Source organism: Eucalyptus grandis, chromosome 8 (genome assembly GCF_016545825.1).
Source record: "Eucalyptus grandis isolate ANBG69807.140 chromosome 8, ASM1654582v1, whole genome shotgun sequence".
NCBI classification, from domain to species: domain Eukaryota; kingdom Viridiplantae; phylum Streptophyta; class Magnoliopsida; order Myrtales; family Myrtaceae; genus Eucalyptus; species Eucalyptus grandis.
The window spans coordinates 18,265,021-18,284,285 of record NC_052619.1 but is presented as its reverse complement, the minus strand read 5'-3'; the positions used below and the strand labels follow the sequence as shown (position 1 = coordinate 18,284,285).

The window sequence follows — 19,265 nt, the reverse complement described above, 5'->3', positions numbered from 1 at the left end:
CAATCTTTAAGATTGTAATTCTGTTTTTGATAAAAAGATTTTTCTCATCTTTTATTGGGTTAATACGATGAAAAAGCCTAAACAGGTATTGCTCATAATATATTTACTCCACGTTAATTCCCGTCAAATTTTATCGTAAAATTACTGAATTGTAATAACTCAATCGATGTGACAAGTTTATGTGGAAATTCATATCAATTTGGATAAATTTATCACAATTAAACTGGTTTGAGGATTTTTATGACTCAAAAATTAACTTGAGGCAAATTTGTACACCTAATTATCGTAAGTATGCTAATTTGGAGTTCTTAATGACCATAATTTAATTTAGATTAAATATATCACTGATGCAGTAATATAATATTTTTCATGGTGTCGACATGTTCTTAAACTTTATTTGGAAAACAAGTGAAAGAGCACATGGCACAACCATGCCACAAAAGTATTTTTAGAAATTTTTTTTAACCATGTTTAAAAACACCTAGACATGTTAGGAAACTTGAGTTGCAATAGTCGTAGGAAAAGAAAATGTATATAATTTGGCAACAGAAGCTTAATCTCTTGTTTATTATCCTCCTAATTGTACATGATTGCAGAAACCATCCCGAGCTAGGGTACCTTCGTTTAATGAAAAATAAATGATTTAAAAAATATTTTCTAAAAGATGATGTTTATATTGTTTAAGAAAATCATCCGACGAGACAGATTGATAAAATTTATCAAACAGGTTCGGACCTGTATCAAGAAAACCAGACGGCAGATCTTCTGCAGAAGCAAAAGGTGAAAGAGCTCGACCATTACAAATAAGGAAGGAGGAAGGAGGAAGGAGGAAGGAAGAATCCCCTCTGTCTCGACCCTTTCTTGCCTAGAAAGTAACCCTCGAGCGAGCCACGGAGAGCTACTGAGAAGTTTCCGCTTTCACGATTGTGTAGGCCAAAGGAAAATTTTGACTTTAGGTGTGAATGCAAGATCTTCCGAGGCAAAGATTATAAATTCTCCCCGGTGTTAATTACCTTTCCTGGTTTATTATTTCCTATTTCGAATCACCCCGTTCTCCTCCCTACGTGCCCCGGAACAGAGCGCCTTCATCAGGATATAACCCGGCTCGATCCTTCCTGCGGTCAAGGCCTGCTCAAGGCTTGCCATGGCTATATAAATATTGTCAAGCAGTGTCGAGTCGTGTCTCTCCCCTGTCCTGAGTCCCTTTCATCACCCCGAGTAGTAGAGTCGAGGTCGAGAGAGAGGGAGAGTGTGTGACGGCCCAAGAAAAACAGAGCAGTCGAAGAAAAACAGAGCGATGGAAGGGGTGATGACCCCTGACAAGAATAGTCACGTTTCGGGTGAGGAGGATGATCGGTTCCCAAAGGGTTTAAGGGTTCTTGTGGTTGACGACAATGTCACCTGTCTCCGCGTTCTGGAGAAGATGCTTCGAGATTGTTCGTACCGAGGTAACTTCGCTGCACTGCTTCTGTGTTTCTCTCTTTTTTCTTGCTTCATCTTCGCGTCTGCAGTTACAATGTGTTGGTATGCTGTTTCCTGAGTCGATCGCTGCTGTTCACTGGCGGTACGTGTAATTAACTAACCATCGTGACTGAACTGCAGAAGAGAGAATTATGAAAGATCTGGATGATAGAACCAGCACAATCAGGAATCAAATAGAAAAAATTACAAAAGATAATAAATTTCTCGCTTTTGTACTCGAAGTAGTCAAGGAATTAGTTTCGTGCTTCCTTGATCGTGGGTTGATATTCAAATAGCCTAGTTTAATTCCAGGATGCGTCTTGTGATCATAGTTAGTCGAGAATCTGCGTATATATGTGGTGTATTTGTACAGTGACCAAGTGCCGGCACGGAGAGGAGGCATTGTCCTTGATTCGAGAGAATAGGAGCGGCTTCGACATCGTCTTGACAGACGTTCACATGCCTGGGATGGATGGACTTCAGCTTCTCGCCAAGATCGCTAACATGGAGATAACCTTGCCTGTAGTCAGTAAGTTCTCATACGCCAATTAATTCAAGCAAGACTAAGAGAATTTATGGAATGTAATGTGATCGATATATTCACGTTTTTGTTTAATTTTGCCAGTGTTTTCAAGCGATGATGAAAAGGACACTGTCGTGAAAGGAGTGCAAAGTGGGGCTTGTGATTTTCTAGTGAAGCCGATTCAAATCAGCACTCTCAAGATTCTATGGCAACATGTTCTTCGGAGCAACCCATCGTCGAGGAACAATTCTACTAAAGAATTAGAGATGCCGCACGCTGTGATCACATCAACATCTAACGATACCCATCCTCAGGCAGAGAATGAGGAAGAGAATTCTAAAACCTTGCAAAGGAGCAGCGAAGATGAAGGTGATCAAAGTCAGACTAAAAGCGAGGCGAAGAAGCCCCGCATGGTTTGGACACCTGAGCTAAACCGAGTGTTTATCATGGTCGTCGACAGTCTTGGAAGCGATGGTACGTGATGTGTTTAAGAACCTGTTTCATGATGATTTTTCAAGTAACTTTCTTATATGGCTTCTCCTTTTTGAGTGAGATAATAGTTGATCTGACCGATGGGTTCCCATATGACGTGATGCAGATGCCAAACCTAAGAAGATATTGCAAATTATGAGGAAAATAACGGGTGTTCCTCATCTCACTCGGCAAAATGTCTCCAGCCACCTTCAGGTAAGAGTCCCTTATTCAACCTCATTCAGAAAGATCAAGAGCAAACAATTGGGAAGAACATATCAGTGCTCTAACAATTGTATTTAATTCCATGAACTTCCGTGAGAAATGCTTGTCAAATCAAGCTTGTTAATTGCGCAGAAATACCGCATGAACTCCAAGAAGACAGGTGAAGCCTCAAAGCATCAAAGTGCACATTCTTCTCTCGTTGATGGCCCTGGCTTTGCCAATCCAACCCATTCCACTCCTCTACCATCATCATCATTAATTGGGTGCGGCGGTACCCAAAACGATGCTGCTTCAGCTCAATATCCATCACAAGCTATGAGGATTGCCCCTCAAGGGCCATACACAGGTTGTAGCATGAGGATGCCTAATCCAGTTGAGTTCCCAAATAATGATGCGCTCCCAAGGTACCAGATAAGGCTCCAATCACAGCCACATGCACCGTTGCAGCAATTGAATCCACTTCTCCAAAACTTCGGTTGCCAACAGCAAAGGAATGAATCAGCTCAACGCTTTTTCTATGCTTCTGCACCATCCGTTGGGTTCACTTCACCGATGAATAACATCACGCACCCAGTTCTTCCTAATCAGAGTGACACCTCACTCATTGTGCAGATGTCCCAAACACCTTCAAATAGGCAAATCCTAGATGAGACTGCAGCTGCAAGATACTATCTTTCCACCCCTACTCACCCTCATCCATTGCATGGCCAGATTTCAACACATGACAGTCGAAGCCTTAATCAGAGTGACACCTCACTCATCGTGCAGATGTCCCAAACACCTTCAAATATGCAAATCCTAGATGAGACTGCAGCTGCAAGACACTATCTTTCCACCCCTACTCACCCTCATCCATTGCATGGCCAGATTTCAAAACATGACAGTCGAAGCCTTAATTCAAGTACTCCCTATCCCACTTCTGAGCAGGGTCTGCCTGGAGCCCTCAGCACCATCGGAGCTAAAGTGAATGAATCCTGCAGCAGCAATATCGTGCCAGTCAAAGGAGAGTTCTCTTACCGGAACTACCATAATGCTATTGCTGAGGACTGCCAAGTATATGGTGACGAGGCCATGTTTGCAGATAAGCTTGATCCGGTTAGTTGATTTATTTGGTTGGTTAGTTTAATTTTGATATAGGGATTGGCAATGAAGACTCATTCTAATGACTTATTTTTGTCTTTAATGCAGAATATCTTCAAGGATCTTGGGTTTGGGGAAGACGTTCCCTCTTTTGGCAACTTCATCCAGGACAATGGTGCCATTTAGGAGAAGACTAAAGAGTAATCTTCCTACGGCAGCATATTTCTGTTAATGATTGCATGGATGAACTTCAACTCTAGTTATGGTGTTCTGTATTGAAGCGATAGCTAATTGAAAATATTTCATTAAAACCATCGACATTCTCTCCCTCTCTCTCTCTCTCTCGACCGTGCGTCACGTCTAAATGCTGGCACATGTGTATCTGTGTGTCCAGGTTGTTGGTGTTGCCTCAAAATCCTGAATTTGTTCAATCTTGTAACAAAGAATCTTAAGCTTACTCTGAATTTAGCAGAACAATTCCCCCCTTAAAGTTGAAAATGCTCGAAAACTGACTGTATCAGTATGGCCTGTTCATTTGTAATTGGAGATAGTTAATTGAACTAGCCTTGACATTAGCTAAATCAATTAGCAAACCATACTTCGATCAGCCATCATTCCTCAAGGACATTTTGGAATAAAATAATGCTGCAAAGGTATTCGAATCATCAATTAGGCAATTTTGACTGAGAGTGAACTCTAAACGAGAGGAGAAGGTGCAGATAGAATCCAGCAGCGAAACTAAAAGCTATCAAATCCCTATTCAAGTTAAAATTCAGCAGCATAAGTAAAAGCCATCGAATGCTTACTCTACATTGATCAAATTCTAAGTTTCCGCATCCAAACCACCAGTATTCAATATCTAATGGTGAGGTAATGAAAGCATATATACTAACTGAACAGTAATATTCCAAGCAAAGAGTTCTACGGAGAAAATACGGGCTGATTTGTCACTAAAGCAGCAAGAATATACGCTCTGAGGTTCATTCTCTTGCACTGGATAAAAGCTTGGTCTAGAGAATGTCTCTTCTAGCACGAGCCAAACAAAACGGAGAGATGATACTAAGGTAGAAAGTGATGGCAGCACTCAGCAAGAATACCGACAGGAATATCGGTACTTCAATCATCTCTTCCTGAAATGTGTTACCGGGCACAACCGGCACACTTTCCTGGCCACAAACTCCAGTTGAAGACTCCACACACAAGTTTGGATTTGCAGCAAATGCTCCTGGAAATCTCCAGCACCCCTGTTTTTTTATAGATATATCCAGAGAAGCAGTTGGATGATATATCCAACACAGTTAGATCTTCAAGTCCAGAGACATGTTCCAGTACCTGACCTGATAGCGAATTATATGACATATCCAAGGCTGTTGCTGTTGTAACATGCCTTCATCTAACCAACAAAGCCCATCGGAGCTCCAACAGCCATTAAAAGATCAAGAATAAAATCCCAATTGACAGGGTCAAATGCTTTCACAATATCAGCCTTTACATAGGATCTGGCTGATAGTCTTGTTCTATGGTGGTACTTCCCAGTTTCATGAGGGAGCAGTTCATCATCTGTAATTTCCCTGTTTTCTATGAAAGAACTCTCATTTGAAGCTATAAAAGAAGGCAGAATCCTCCTCAGTCTGAGAAAAAAATATCTTAGTTACACATTTGTAGACCACCATCGCAGCATGAAAATGGTCTCATACTGTGTCATCTTTGAAGGATTAGGGACTTCCAGTATAGAGGGATGGCCGTAGCATTGATAGCTCCAAGGAGCTTAGAAAATGAGGGAAAAAATTTGGCACTGCTCTAATAAAATCAGTACCAGCAATGTTCCAGCCGTTTTCAAACGAGCAAGAGGTGAGGAACATTTTCTTAATCAGCGATTTATTGAGGACATATGTAAAATGATTCTTTCTTGAAACCCGTTGTGGATGTCATGGTAGAAAAGTTTTGTAAGTTTTTACGAAAACTTCATCAACTGTGTATTTTTTGGTGACTAAAATGAATACTGGATTCAAGTAAAAAGTTGTTGAAGCTCCCTTACGAACTTACTATGACAATTTACCTGATGAAATGAATGTTGTTCAAACGATGGAGAAACCATGTTACTATACAATTATGTGTAATACCCAGATTTAGGGACGAGAGCTAGCTCCCAGACCTAGGGTATCATCATCTTCCTCCAGTCACTTGAAGAACAAGGTACAAAGATAGGAAATCCAGCATCTTATCTGGTGCTCTTCCCTTCAGTGCTTGATTTGTTAACCCCTCCAAATTTCGCAGCAGCATCGGAAATGCTTGTCTGTAGGAAAGATTGGACAAACGCCAAAAGAAGGCCACAATACAAAACTTGAGGCCTTATCGAGCTACAAGTTGGACCGAAGATTGTGCACAAACACTCAGCGCCCCAGTCTTGATGCAACAAGGATAAATGCATTCGGATTCACATCGAAGGTTCTTTCCACAGGAAGAATTCAATGTTTCACAGGTTCATTGGAAAACTAATTCAAGACTTCAATTTTGATTGTTTGACCAAGAAAATGTATCAAATTCGAAAATGTATATCACATCAAAAGCATGTATTGCTTGCTTATTGTTGTCACAACATTTTTTGGGGTGACATTCCCATTCTTAGGCTTGATGATATGCAATCTTTTTTCAGCTTGAAAATACATTCGTTTATACCAAAAAGTACACTTTTCTTAAGCCATGAAAGCAATGCAAAATTGAAAGGACATGTCGCTTCCATTGCTAAGTGTTGCTACATCTGTTTCATAGACCTCTCAGGCAAAGACCAAAATTACTAGGGGCAAATGGCCAAGAACACAATAAAAAGGGAGAAAGAACTGTACAAAACGAATAACGATGCTTCAATTTGCAATTTAAAATCCACAAAGATAAAGTCAACACCATCTAATTACTTTTGTCGGGGTTGTCCCTATGTACCCATGGCCAATAATATGCATTTCTCTTCTTTTTTTTCGCCTTTTAAAGTTTGACCCATGATCGAGATCGTTCAAAGCCTTAAGAGTTCTTTTTTCTCTCCTAAATATCCCCCAAAACTGTACAAAATCATGTCTAAAAAAATAAAAAATAAAAAGAGAAAAAGAAACAAGAGAAAAAGAGGTTCTGTAATCCCTCCAGAGCAAACGTTAAACGCGATAGCTGTTATATATATTTCCAAAATGTCACTGGAGTCTTAATCTCTCTCAAATCATAGAATAAGAGAAATCTTTTCATGCTCTCATAGAAGAATAAGGGATCAGGGGGGGTCCTGTAATCCCTTCGTCTTCCCTGGCTTCCTCCCCCGCTATTCCTCGATGGCATGCATGGACGAAAGGTAGAGGTCGTAGGGCGCCCACAGATGGTCGACGCTGCATGGCCTCCTCGAGTCCAGCCTCAGCCATGGCTTGCCCTTCCCGCTCCAGTGCAGCAGGCTTATTGGGCCAACGTTGAGAGCCCTGCACTTGCCTTCGAGGTTGTCCCCCCCGAGGCCGTGCTGGTTCCACCTGTGGTCGACGGCCTTGATGTTGCCGCCCAGGACGAGCAGGAACGGCGGCAGGGAGCCCAGGTGATAGATCCTCTTGCGCTTCTGAACCCCCATCCAGGACTCCACCTTCTCCGTGTACCCTCCTTGTCTCCACTTGTCCACATCCACCACCATCACCCCCGTGTTGAAGTAGCAAGGTTTTCTCCCGTGGAAGGTCCTTGACAGGGCCGGGTCCGACCAGAAGAGGTTCGTGAAGTACTTGGTGAAGTTGGCGTGGCAGTACTCTGGGGCCGCCAGGACCTTGCCCTCCAGGCTCACCCCCCAGAGCTTGGCAACGTCATCAACCACGACCAGGTCCGAGTCGAGGTAGATGACCCGCTTCACGTTGGTTGGCATCATGTCCGCCAGGTAGATCCTCGCGTAGTTGAGGGGCTGGTCAAGCGCCTGCCGGATTGACTTGGAGATCTTGCCGCGCACCCGGCCGGAGTCGAAGCGGTAGACCTTGAAGCGGAGGTACGGGAAAGTGGACCGGATGCTCGAGAACACCTCTGGCTCGAACCGTGCCCACAGGAAGTGGAACTCGAAGTTCTCCGGGCACATGGAATGCTGGAGAATCGACAGGACCGCGGCCATGGTGCCCCGGAGGTAGTTGGAATCAAGGGTCATGGCCACGTGGATCCTATTGGCCTGGTCGCATGCATCTGCATTGCGGAAGGCGGGGGCCTCCCGGAAGACGGAGACAGCAGGGGACGGCTTCCGGATGACGCCGAGGCGGACCCCTGGGGAGGCATTGCCGGCGACGGTGGAGGAGTGGCATGGGAAGAGGAGGAGAGACAGGAGGCCAAGGAGTGGGAGGAAATGGGGGCTCCAATAGGCCATCCTGTCCCAAAGTCATTAAAGGTTGGAGTAAGTGGATAAGGGATTATCTCTGGAAGGCTAATTGAAACGGTAGTGGCCATTCTTAGGTTGTCCTTATGAGAGGAGGTTAAGGAAGAAGAGGGGAATGATTGACTGATATTTGGAGGAAGAGGATGAGAGGGAGGGAGAGAGAGAGAGAGGGTTGGTGAGACTGGGAGGAAGAGAAGATTTTGCGGAGGCTCTCTCTCGTGTGACATATCAACAAGTGATTGCAGGACATTCACCAAATTAAAACAATTTACTCCTCACAAACGTTAAAGACAAAAGAAAAAGAGTTTTAGGCAATGTGCATGTCCTCATTGAATGAGAACCTAAAAAAAAATTACATGATTCGGCCTATATGATCTATGAATTTCCATAGAAGGAGATGTTTTATTGATCCATAGTATACAGCTGAAGTTTATCCTGAACTATTTTTCCATAAATTTTAGTGGGCTCATGTCCTCAAATCTATTAGATAAAAACATATGACACAATAAAATCGACTATTAAAATACGGAAAACTTCGAATATAGCATGCAGGTCAACTACCAGGAACCCTCTTTTTCGGGTATATCTCAACCAATATCAAAAACTGTATGATCTCGACATACGCCTTTTTAATATTTCTAAAAGTCAAAGGCACGTATCACCATCTTACATATGTGATTGGTTAAATGGGTACTGTCATAAACCTTTATTATCACCAGACCCTCTTGTTCTGTCATCGGCACCGGCATATTTTAAAGAAAATAATTTTTAAATTTTTAAACTTATTATACGGTGGCTAATTTTAGGGCTTTTGGATATATTCTACATGTCAAATCGGGTAAATGAATTGTTATAGTCTCTAATAATAGGTTAGCTCAAGTATAAACAACAAAAGAGAGAGCTTGAGAGATTCCAAATCATGCATTTAATTATTCTCAATAAACTGAATATCCTCACATGAATCTAGACTGCATATTCTTCAAAGTAAATATTTTATATTGCAATAAACTCAATTGGCTTCAGCCTGCATTCAACAACATCATCTTTTATTAAAGATCCATGTCCCACAACAAAGACACAAACAAAGCCATACTCTCACCCGTTTTTGAACGCTTTGCAGACCAGTTCAAGCCCCTCCCGCAAAGGGAAACAAAGCAAGTCATCACTCGGAGACTGGATAGTTAACACATCTGATTCTACAGTCCTGAAGCTCGAGTTGAGCCCCGATGCTAAACCGACACTTGAGGTTTACTGCTCTGTCACGGTGTTCAAGCATTTCGTACAATCTGGATGGTCGAGGACCCCGCTGCAAGCTCCATAGCCATAGCACAAACCTCGCGAGCTGTAGTAGCTATAACCTTTGCTTGCTGTGTTCCTACTTATGTCGTCGAGAACTGAAACTAAGTCGGTCTTGAACGTGCCGTCCAGCCCAAATTTTACTCCGTTGCAGACTTTGTTCACCACACCGTGTTTGGATCACCTACTGCAACACGGCAGACGAAGGTTAGCCGGATGACGAATATAACCAAGATTTTCGCAGAAGCAGCCATGTAATATGTCGTTCTTTCCCTTCTGTTCTTCTTTAGCATGCTGCTCTCTAAAGCTGAGTTTCGCAGGCTATTTAAAGGCGTTGATAGTGCAGAAGTTCTCTCTCCGCTGCCGGTTCCTCACACAATTTAGAGTATAGTTTTATTAGTATTGAAAGAAAGCAAGAACCGACAAGGAGAAGAGAATAATAGAATTTGTGGGGGAAAAATTTTCTGTATGTATTGCGTATTGTCTCAATGTACAAGCTTCAAATTATAGTACAAAGTGTATACAAGAAAAGGCAATAATGCATTCTACAAATCAGAATCGATATTAAATTGATCTCAATTGATTTAATGTATTGATCTCAATCCAAATGAAATTGGAAGATTCATGCATATCTTCCAATACTCCCCCTCAAGCTGATGGCTTGTAGATGTCCAATATGCCTAGCTCGCTCAATAGATATGCGTGCTGTCTTTGACATAGAGGTTTGATAAAGATGTCCGCAGGTTGTTCTTGGTCCCAATCCCTCTTGTCTCAATTACTTTCTCTTGAATTTTCTCTTGAGTGAAATGGCAGTCCACCTCTATATGCTTCATTCTCTTGTGCACTATTGGGTTAAACGTAAGTTTGAGGGTTGTCATTGTCACGGAACAACTTAGTTGGTCCCTTAATTTGTATCCCAAGGTCCTGAAGCAAGCCTTGTAACCACACTATTTCACAGGTGATTTTTGCCATAGCTCGATATTCTGCCTCTGATGAGGATAATGAGACAATTGTCTATCTCTTTATCTTCCAAGAGAATAGAGATTCTCCCAATTTAATATAGAAACCTGTGATGGATCTTCTACTCATAAGACAAGTTGCATAATCTGCGTCTCAATAAGCGGTCATTTCCATATTACACTTCCCGAAAAGAAGGATCCCAACTCCTAGGCATTTCTTTAAGTATTTCACAATCTTTAGGGCAGCGTTCATATGAGATTGCTTTGGCTTATGCATGAACTAACTAAGTGTTTGCACTACATAACATTTATCTAGTCTGGTCATAGTCAAATATTTCCCAACAAGTTCTTGCTTACATGATGGATCTCTGAGTACGGGATCATCTTCTTGAGATAGATACTCTTACATCATAATTCGTCGTAGTTAACTTCATATTTTGCTTGATTGGAACAACCCCTATCTCTGTAAACCCTAAGAAACTTCCATGTAAATTTCTTCATCTAAATCTTCATGAAGGAAGGCATTGCGGATGTCCATTTGGTGTAATGCCCAATCTTGGATAGTTGCAACTGAAAGAAACGAAGGGATTGTAACATCTTTGGCCACGGGAGAAAAGATTTTGTGATAATCGAATCCTTTCTCTGTGTGAATCCTTTAACCACCAACCGAGCCTCGTATCGTTCAATGGATCCCTCTGCCTAATATATAATTTCGTACACCCATTTGCATCCAATTAGCTTTCGATGAGGGGGCAAAGTCACAAGCTCCCATGTTTGATTATCTACTAGGCCCGTAGTTCTGCTTCCACAGCTTTTTGCCATCGTAGATTGGAGTATACTTCATCGTAGCTTGATGGTTCCCGCTCTTCAGATATGTGATTGACACAACATCTATGTTCTGGAGATAGTTGATCAAAGGAAACATAGGAGGAGATGAGATAATGAATACCTAGTGAGTTTTGCGTAGAACAGACGTAGTCTTTGGTCCAAGTTGGTGGGTGTGTGGCACGTCCAGAACATCGTGGTGGATCTTGCTTTGGGGGTGAACCTTTGGAGTTGGTCCCATCGTGGGATTAGATGTTTCCTTAATAGCCATTTCATCATAAGTTAGGTCCAACATTGCCATCAAAGGAATTTTTTTTGTAGTTGGATTCAACATCGAAGGGTTGCTTGGATTCTCTAGTGATGCAATCCAAATATAATTTGGATTGTTGAAGGCTTCCTTAATGGGAGAAATGCGAGAAGTCCCCATGTCTGCTATTGGTGACCCTTGTTCATTGAATGGAAAGATATCTTCATAGAACATGACGTCCCTGTTAACAAAGAACTCTCCTGTGGATTGTTCAAGTTCACGGTATCCCTTTTGTAGATTGGGATATCCCATAAATATACAATGCCGAGCACGAGGACCCATTTTGTCCCAAGGGCCTATTGTAGTGGTGTAACATAAGCACCTAAAGATATTAAGACAATCTAGCTTTGGCTTTCTTCCAAAAAGTAGTTGGAAATGAGTCTGTTTGTCAAGTACCTTCATTGACATGCGATTAATCAAGTAAGCTATAGTCATCACACAATCCCCCCAAAAATTGTCAGAATTGAAGGCTTGAAATTTCAAAGCCCATGCAACTTCTAATAGGTGACGGTGTTTTTGTTCCACTACTCCATTTTATTGTGGAGTGTATATGCCCGAACTCTCGTGTAATATGCCTTGAGATGAGAAAAGAGCAGCATGCTCGTGATTGAAAAATTCTCTTCCATTATTTGTCCGAACATGTTGCATAGATTTTCCAAATTGGGTCTTCAACAAAAAAACGAAAGTCTTCAAATTTGAGAGAACTTGACCCTTAGATTGCATACAAAAGACCCATGTGACTCTAGAGTAGTCGTCCACAATAGTGAGAAAAAACCGAGACCCATCATGATTTAGAGTGTTATAGAACCCCAAGCATCAATATGAAGTATTGAAAGGATACTATTTACACGATTTTTGCTTAGTGGAAAAGAGGAATGCGACTGTTTTGCAAGCGGACAAATATGACATTGAGGATAAAGAAATAGAGAACTATGGTCCATTCTAGAATGCAAACATAATTTTTTTTTATCATTGGTAGTCACTTACACAATGATTGTTTATTGAAGGAAATACGAGATAAATTAAGACTTCTTGGAAAACCGATCCAAAAAAATAATCCTTTAGAGAGATTACCCAAGGAGATTAGTTTGCCGGTCGAAAGGGCTTGAAAAAAACAAGTATCAGAATAAAAAAGAACTCGATAGGAATTTTATTTTCAGGCTCTAGACACAAAAATGGAATTAAATTGAAAATCCAACATATAAAGGATATTTTCGAAAGTGATTTAGGAACTAAAATTTACTGTCCCAATCATAGTGACATGAGTAATGTTTCCATTGGGTAATTGCATAGAAATAGGAATATCCAACTCTTCTTGAAAAGTGGAAAATAAACCCTTATCACAAATTATATGATCATTAGCTCCCAAATCAATGATCCAAGCATTTCTTGAAATGGAATTTATTAGGTAATGAGAAATACATGAGAAGCTACTTCCTTTGTTGGAATTGCCTATATAAGTTGTTAATATTGCCCATATGTGATGGGCCGATCTAAATTTGGATTTGCCGACCTAGTAATTGGATAGGCCACTAAAATTTCATCCCCTTTCTTTCCTTTTCTCCGGGGTTACTGTGTAACTTCCAACAATTATCAATTCTATGATGGGGCCACTTGCAATATGCACATAATAATTTTCCTCTATTTTTGAATTAGGCCCATAATTTCTAGAAAATTGGCTGCTGTTGGATCCTTTAAGCCCATACACTTGTCCATTGTCTAGATCTAATGAGGAATCACTACCTCTGGAATCGTAAGATCGCTGCGCTCAATATGAGTCGTTGGCTCCAGATCTTTTAAAGGTGTGCTGTTCTCCCCCAAACCCTAGCCCTTCTTGTTGCTCTTTCTCTTGGTCTAGGGTTTTGTGGGCCCTCTCGCCCCTCACTGTGAGCTACAAGCGCAAGACTCTCAGCTCCTTTTGCATGCTCCGACGAGGTGAGTCGCTGGCTCTCTTCTTGCATAGCTAGTTCAAACATGCAACTGAGTGAAGGCACAAGTTCCATAGATGAGATCTGGGATGTGAAGGTCAAGTAAGAATCATTTAAAATTGGGAGGAAGAGCGTAGCTTTCTTTCTTTCAATCTGTCTTTCATCATCTTATATTGTTGTAGGGTTGCCTCTAGCCCTTTGAGTTTTTCTTTGGCCACTTCCAACTCATTCTAGATCATTGATAGCTTGTTGAAGCATGTTATGATAGTCATGTTTTGCTTCAACTCTGTAAGGGCTTGATAAAGCAAATTTTTTTTTGCCCGATCCAATTTCCATTACATCTCTTTTATGCTATCCTACATGGTTTTCAAGTCTTCTATGGGGGTTAAACCAATGGTAATTTATGGGCTTATGCAATTTCCTATCCAAATTCTTACTAACTGATTGCATTTTTTCCATTGCCGTGTCATTCTCTTGTTGGTCGGAATCGAAATAATTCCGTTGATAAAACTGTCTTTATCCTTTGTAACAATTGCCAAAAAGCCCACACCCAAGACAAATAGCTCTTAGGTCCTTTGAGAATGTGGCTGATGAGCTGCATCTTCGGTCCATTGGTGGTGGAGATGAATAGCATGTCATCGGATTTTGGGCGACCTGTGGCGGTCGCAATGGGAAATGGCAAGAAACTGAGTGAGAAACTCGGGTTGGGATTAGACCCACCTGCCTCATTTGTGGCTAGTGGGCCGTCGTTAGGCTAGATATTTTCCCCTTGAATCTGAATTCCTCGAAAGGAAAATTTGCGCTTCACCCAACATGGGATAAGGCATCCACTAGCATGGTTGGCCCACAATGTGTTGGCTCATAATGGGTTGCCCCAGATTAGGTTGCCACTAGGGAAATTGGCCCAGAATGAGCTAGCTTTGGGCTCTAATGGCTTCAATGGCTGCATTTTGTACAGGATCTTATATCTCTGAGGTAGGCGTTTCCATTAGTGGGATACACTATTTAGAGATTTGCTTGTCGGCCATGGTGGTGGTAAAAAAGAAACATTTCTTCACTTGCTTTAACAATTTAAACTTCAAGAGACTGATTCCTACACTAGAGTACTAACGTTGTTTTGCAAGTTAGCGTCTCTTTTAGCAAGCAATCAAAGAGTGTGGAAGCTAAGTGAGAAGCACAACTAGTGCTCTAATACCATGAAAGAAAACGACAAATCGTAGACAAGCAAAAGAGAATAAGAGAATTTGTGAGGGAATTTTTATGTATTTTTTCTATTGTATATTGTCTCAATGTACAAGCTTCATATAATAAGGCCTAAGTGCCAAAATTTGGCATAATGAGACATTTAAGTGCCAAAAGTTAGGAAAATTACATTTTTTTGAAAAATGGGACACTTGAATGCCACATCTGGTGAACTCCGTCGAAAATCTTACGTGACAATTTTTTATTAATTTTTCTTGCTTATGTGACTCGTTGGAAGACTGACTTAGCAAATAAACATAAAAATGACGTCGTTTTGACACAATTCGAATTTTAATATAAAAATTAATTTAATTAAATTTAAAAACCTTTAAAAAGAAAGGGAGGAGGAAGATGAATAGGTGGCAGCAACTGAAGGTTGCCCTAGCCGGGGGTCAGCGACCCTAGTCGACCGGCGGCGAGGGCTCGCTGAGGGCCTGCAAGCCCTTGCCTAGATCCAAGGTGAGGGTCGTGGCTCTCCCCCAGATTCGGCAAGGGTCGCCAACCCTTCCCCAACCGGACCAAGGGTCGCCATTGGCTGGGGGGCCATCTCAGCAGGTGGTGGCCCTTGGCCCAGCCAACAACTCTCGCCGAATCTGGGGGAGGGCCATGACCTTCGCCCCAAATCTGGACGAGGGCCCACAGGCCCTTATCGCTAGTTGGCTGGAGTTGCCGGCCCCGATTAGGGCTTAGTGACTCCGGTTGACCCTCCCCCCACCTTCTCGATGATGGCGGGGTGGCGGCACCGACTGAGGGTGAGGAATGAGGCCCTTAGTCGCTGCCACTTGTTCATCTTCCTCCTCCCTTTTTTTTTTATAAAAAAATTGTTTTAAATTGGTTTTTAATTTAATTTAATTAATTTTTATATTAATTATTTACCACATCAGCCCAAAAATGATGTCGTTTTGGCACTGTCTAGTCACATTAGCATGCAAAACAATGTCATTTTGCACTAGGTTCACCAGAAAATCGCTACATCAACGTTTTGGCTGGATTTTCTTGCCATTGGTATTTAACTAATCAAATTTGCTCCAATTTTAGCACTGAAGTGTCACTTTCCTAACTTTTAACACTTAAGTGTTCATTCGTACCAAGTTTTGACACTTAAGTGTCTCTTCATGTCAAGTTTTGGCACTCCAAGTATCCTTGTGTCCATATTATAGTATAAAGTGTATATAAGAAAATCCAATAATGTATCTACGAATTAGATCTGATATTAAATTGATCTCGATTGATTCAACGTATCGACCTCAATCCAAATGATATGGGAAGATTCATGCATATCCTCCAACAAGTGTGGCCGGCCTTTATAATAGTTAAATTCATCATCGGGGTTTCGTTATCTGCGAGAAATATTTTATTGGGCCGATGAATCTTATCAGAATCTTGTACTCAGATTTCCTTCCGAATTGGGAACTTGCTAACAACATGCGCTGAACTTTTGTCCCCACACGTCCTGATCGTATGTAAGAAGGGGATATTTCCACATCCCATGTTTGCTTTAGCACAGCTTGTTTTAGCATAGAAACGGATCTATCCTTAAGCAAAAGACAGATTATCAGCCTGTCAAGCTATCAGACAGCTGGCGCATCTCTCCTTCGATATAAAAAAAGTCATGCCTGGAGTCTCCAATGTCATTGGTGACGCGATAGCCAACAGTCGGAGATCTTCGTGCTTCACGCTACAGTTTCAAGATTTCGAAACGAGAATATTTAGGTAAGCCATAAAACTCATCATATTATATTAGTGCATTAGAATTTTATAGTTTTTACTCGTATATTTAATTTTAAAATTCATTATTTTGATGAATTTGAATCCTTTTATTGACTCTGCCATTTTCAAGTGGGCGGAAAATGTCACGTGTTCTGTAGATTATCTTTCGATCTTTGGATGGACTTTGCCATCATTTTTCAGTTCTCGAAAGCCAAAAGACATGTATTTGTGACGCTGACCGCCCCAAAACGAGGCTCACCAACGAAGGGGTTGCCGGCACTATCTTTTTGTTTTTTTACTATTAGTTTGATCATTTTCAGATTGATTTTTCAATTTCAATACTTAATTCTTTTAAATTTATACACTTATTATTTTTTTTTAAATCAGTTTGATTTTAATTTAATGTTTAAAAAATTCTTGTAGATACGGCACCAAGGATGTCATTTTTTGTGTTGGGGGACCTCCAGTCATAACTTTAACGGACTCTTGAGATTAGGAATATAATTTAAGTTAAGTCACGTGACAGTTTCCATCCATAGAGTTAATTAATGACTGAAGCACATTTAAGTTGCAAATTTTAGAATTCATATGCATAGAATAAAAGTTTTAGGACTTAAGTGTGTGGACGTGACAAGTTCCCGGACTCACGGTATATTTATCCAAAATAATTTGGAGCTTTAAGTCATCGGGGATTGGGAAAAACCATTTTGCCAATGGTCTCTTCACTGTATTCGTTGTTAATATCTTGGTAGTTTTCGTTCATGTTGTTAAAATAAAAAAAATAAGAAAAAGCTACAGTACTCGTTAGTAGTTCTTTTCAAAGTGCCACCTAGTTTCGTTATCAAACATGGGTTCCGGACAGGTTTACCATCTTTTAGTTGCAGACCATGAAATTTGTCTAAATACATGTTTTAAGCTATTGTTGTCATCAAGCATGGGATTCCAGAAAAATTCAGAATCAGGGGACTAGGACAGCATGTCCTTATGGCATAGCAGAGGTGGAGGCATGATATAGACAACAGACATAATCAATAGAACGAAAGATTTTATCCAGACCACCGTCTGTAAATGGGATGCTGGGAATCCAAATCCAGGCAATAGATGAATTTTCTCTAGTCCTAGAATGGATTGACGATGATTATTATCGTTTTTTATTTGGAAGTATGGGGAATTTTTAAGTATATTGTATGATAAATATGTCACAGTGGGCAAAATTTTGGGTTTTTTGTGACTTTTACACTTTTTAATATTTATAATAGGAAAATTGTTTTTCTCGAATAAAACACTTCTTAAATTAAAAAATTTAAAATTATATTTCAATATAAATAATATTTGAATTTTAATATGAGAAATTCAATATAACAAAAAATAACAATTTAGTTTTTTTAAAATTTAATCTATTTTTATTTATATATTCGAATTTAATTCTATTTTATAATATATATATGTTATTTATTACATATTTTAGATGTTTTAGTATTTTAAGTATTTAGTACAGTTTACTATTTAATAAAATTTTATTAGAGAATTGTGGAAGGGGAAGAAATAAATAAAAAAGAAATTAATTAAAAATAGAGAGGGAAATAAAATAAACAAGGAAAAAAATAAGGTAAACAAAAGTGTTGCGAGAGATTTTTACCATCTCCATTTATAAAATTTTGATTCGATATGATACGAATGTATTCGATTTTATTATTACAATCATTAAATAATTGATAAGATATAGCAAAATATTTGAATTTCATATATTATCATATACGTTCCTATTTTGGTTAGAAAAACCCATATGTCCAAATTTAGCCATTATATATATATATCATCGACACAAACGTGATTGGGATTAGAAGTGTATTTATTTCATTTTAAATTTGTGCTTTCCTAACTTATATTCACAAATATGTGTCAAATCTTATTTTTAAGCAATTTTAAAGTTGCTTGAAAACAAGTCGATACTCTTATAGTTTTTATTTATATTTATACCTTCCCAAGTAAATTTTATTTGATAATTATGGATTTCTGTTATTACTGTAAAAGAAAATTTCGAAGCAAGAGCTAAAGACATAAGCACAAAATGCCCCAGCCACAAGTTGTTGACACCTAAATTTTGGCGACCCGCTTAGTCATTTATTGCATTAAAAAATTAAGGGTTAATTTTATTCCGAAAAAAATAGTTAATTGCATAGCATATAGTTTTAGGTGCATTTGTTTCTTAATTTGCATTTACATTGGGTCCGTGACAAATGGGTTTGATTTAGTAGTTCTAAGCTTTAATTTGGCAGGTCGGACTAAGCCCACGAAGCAAGTAAATTGGCCTGAGCCTGTTTTCTTTTAATGACAAGAATTACCTAAATTGAGATTTGAAATAATATTACGGTGGATTTTTGGAATTTAAGAAAATCGGGTTGCAATCTTATCTTTAGGTGATAAAATCGGGAGATGTGGAAAATAAAGAAAAGTGATATTGCGTGCGAAAAGAAATCTTCGCGGATGCTGATTTGAAAAGGAAAATAAAACCTAATCTTCAGCCTATAAAAGGTTTTCGCGTAGGGTTTCAGTGAAGGCCACACACATTGAATATACGGCCACAATATAGAGAGAAAACACATGTGAGAGAGAGGAATGTTCAGCCAAGCATCACGTGGCTGCAACCTTGCTAACCCCACGGCTGAGCTTCATATCGCGTGCACCATGAGACGGTGACCATTGCCGCGCCTCCTCGTCAACAACGAAGCCGTGAAGCCTTGCTCGAGCTGCTGTCCCGACGTGCCCCGAGCTCTACCCTCATCGTTGAGTTCCAGCAGTCCCAGGAGAGGTTCTTTTGCCGAAAGTATTCAAGTTGAATATTATCCAGTCAAAGAAGACAATT

The 19,265-nt window shown here is 40.1% G+C and overlaps 2 protein-coding genes across 2 annotated transcripts; one reads left to right on the top strand and one right to left on the bottom strand.

The window, feature by feature from the left end:
- Nucleotides 1-1,297: 1,297 nt before the first annotated feature.
- On the top strand, nt 1,298-3,946 carry LOC104416567 (two-component response regulator ORR22-like). The gene is made up of 6 exons (XM_018860238.2): nt 1,298-1,448; nt 1,835-1,990; nt 2,087-2,458; nt 2,583-2,671; nt 2,813-3,775; nt 3,869-3,946. The coding sequence occupies exons 1-6, from the start codon at nt 1,298-1,300 to the stop codon at nt 3,944-3,946; spliced, it is 1,809 nt and encodes a 602-aa protein (XP_018715783.2).
- Nucleotides 3,947-6,947: 3,001 nt separating this feature from the next.
- LOC104457032 (probable galacturonosyltransferase-like 4) lies at nt 6,948-8,179 on the bottom strand. The gene has a single exon (XM_010071957.2). It carries the CDS (start codon nt 8,121-8,123, stop codon nt 7,065-7,067), a length of 1,059 nt encoding a protein of 352 aa, XP_010070259.1. The 5' UTR covers nt 8,124-8,179; the 3' UTR covers nt 6,948-7,064.
- Between the last annotated feature and the right edge of the window lie 11,086 nt (nt 8,180-19,265).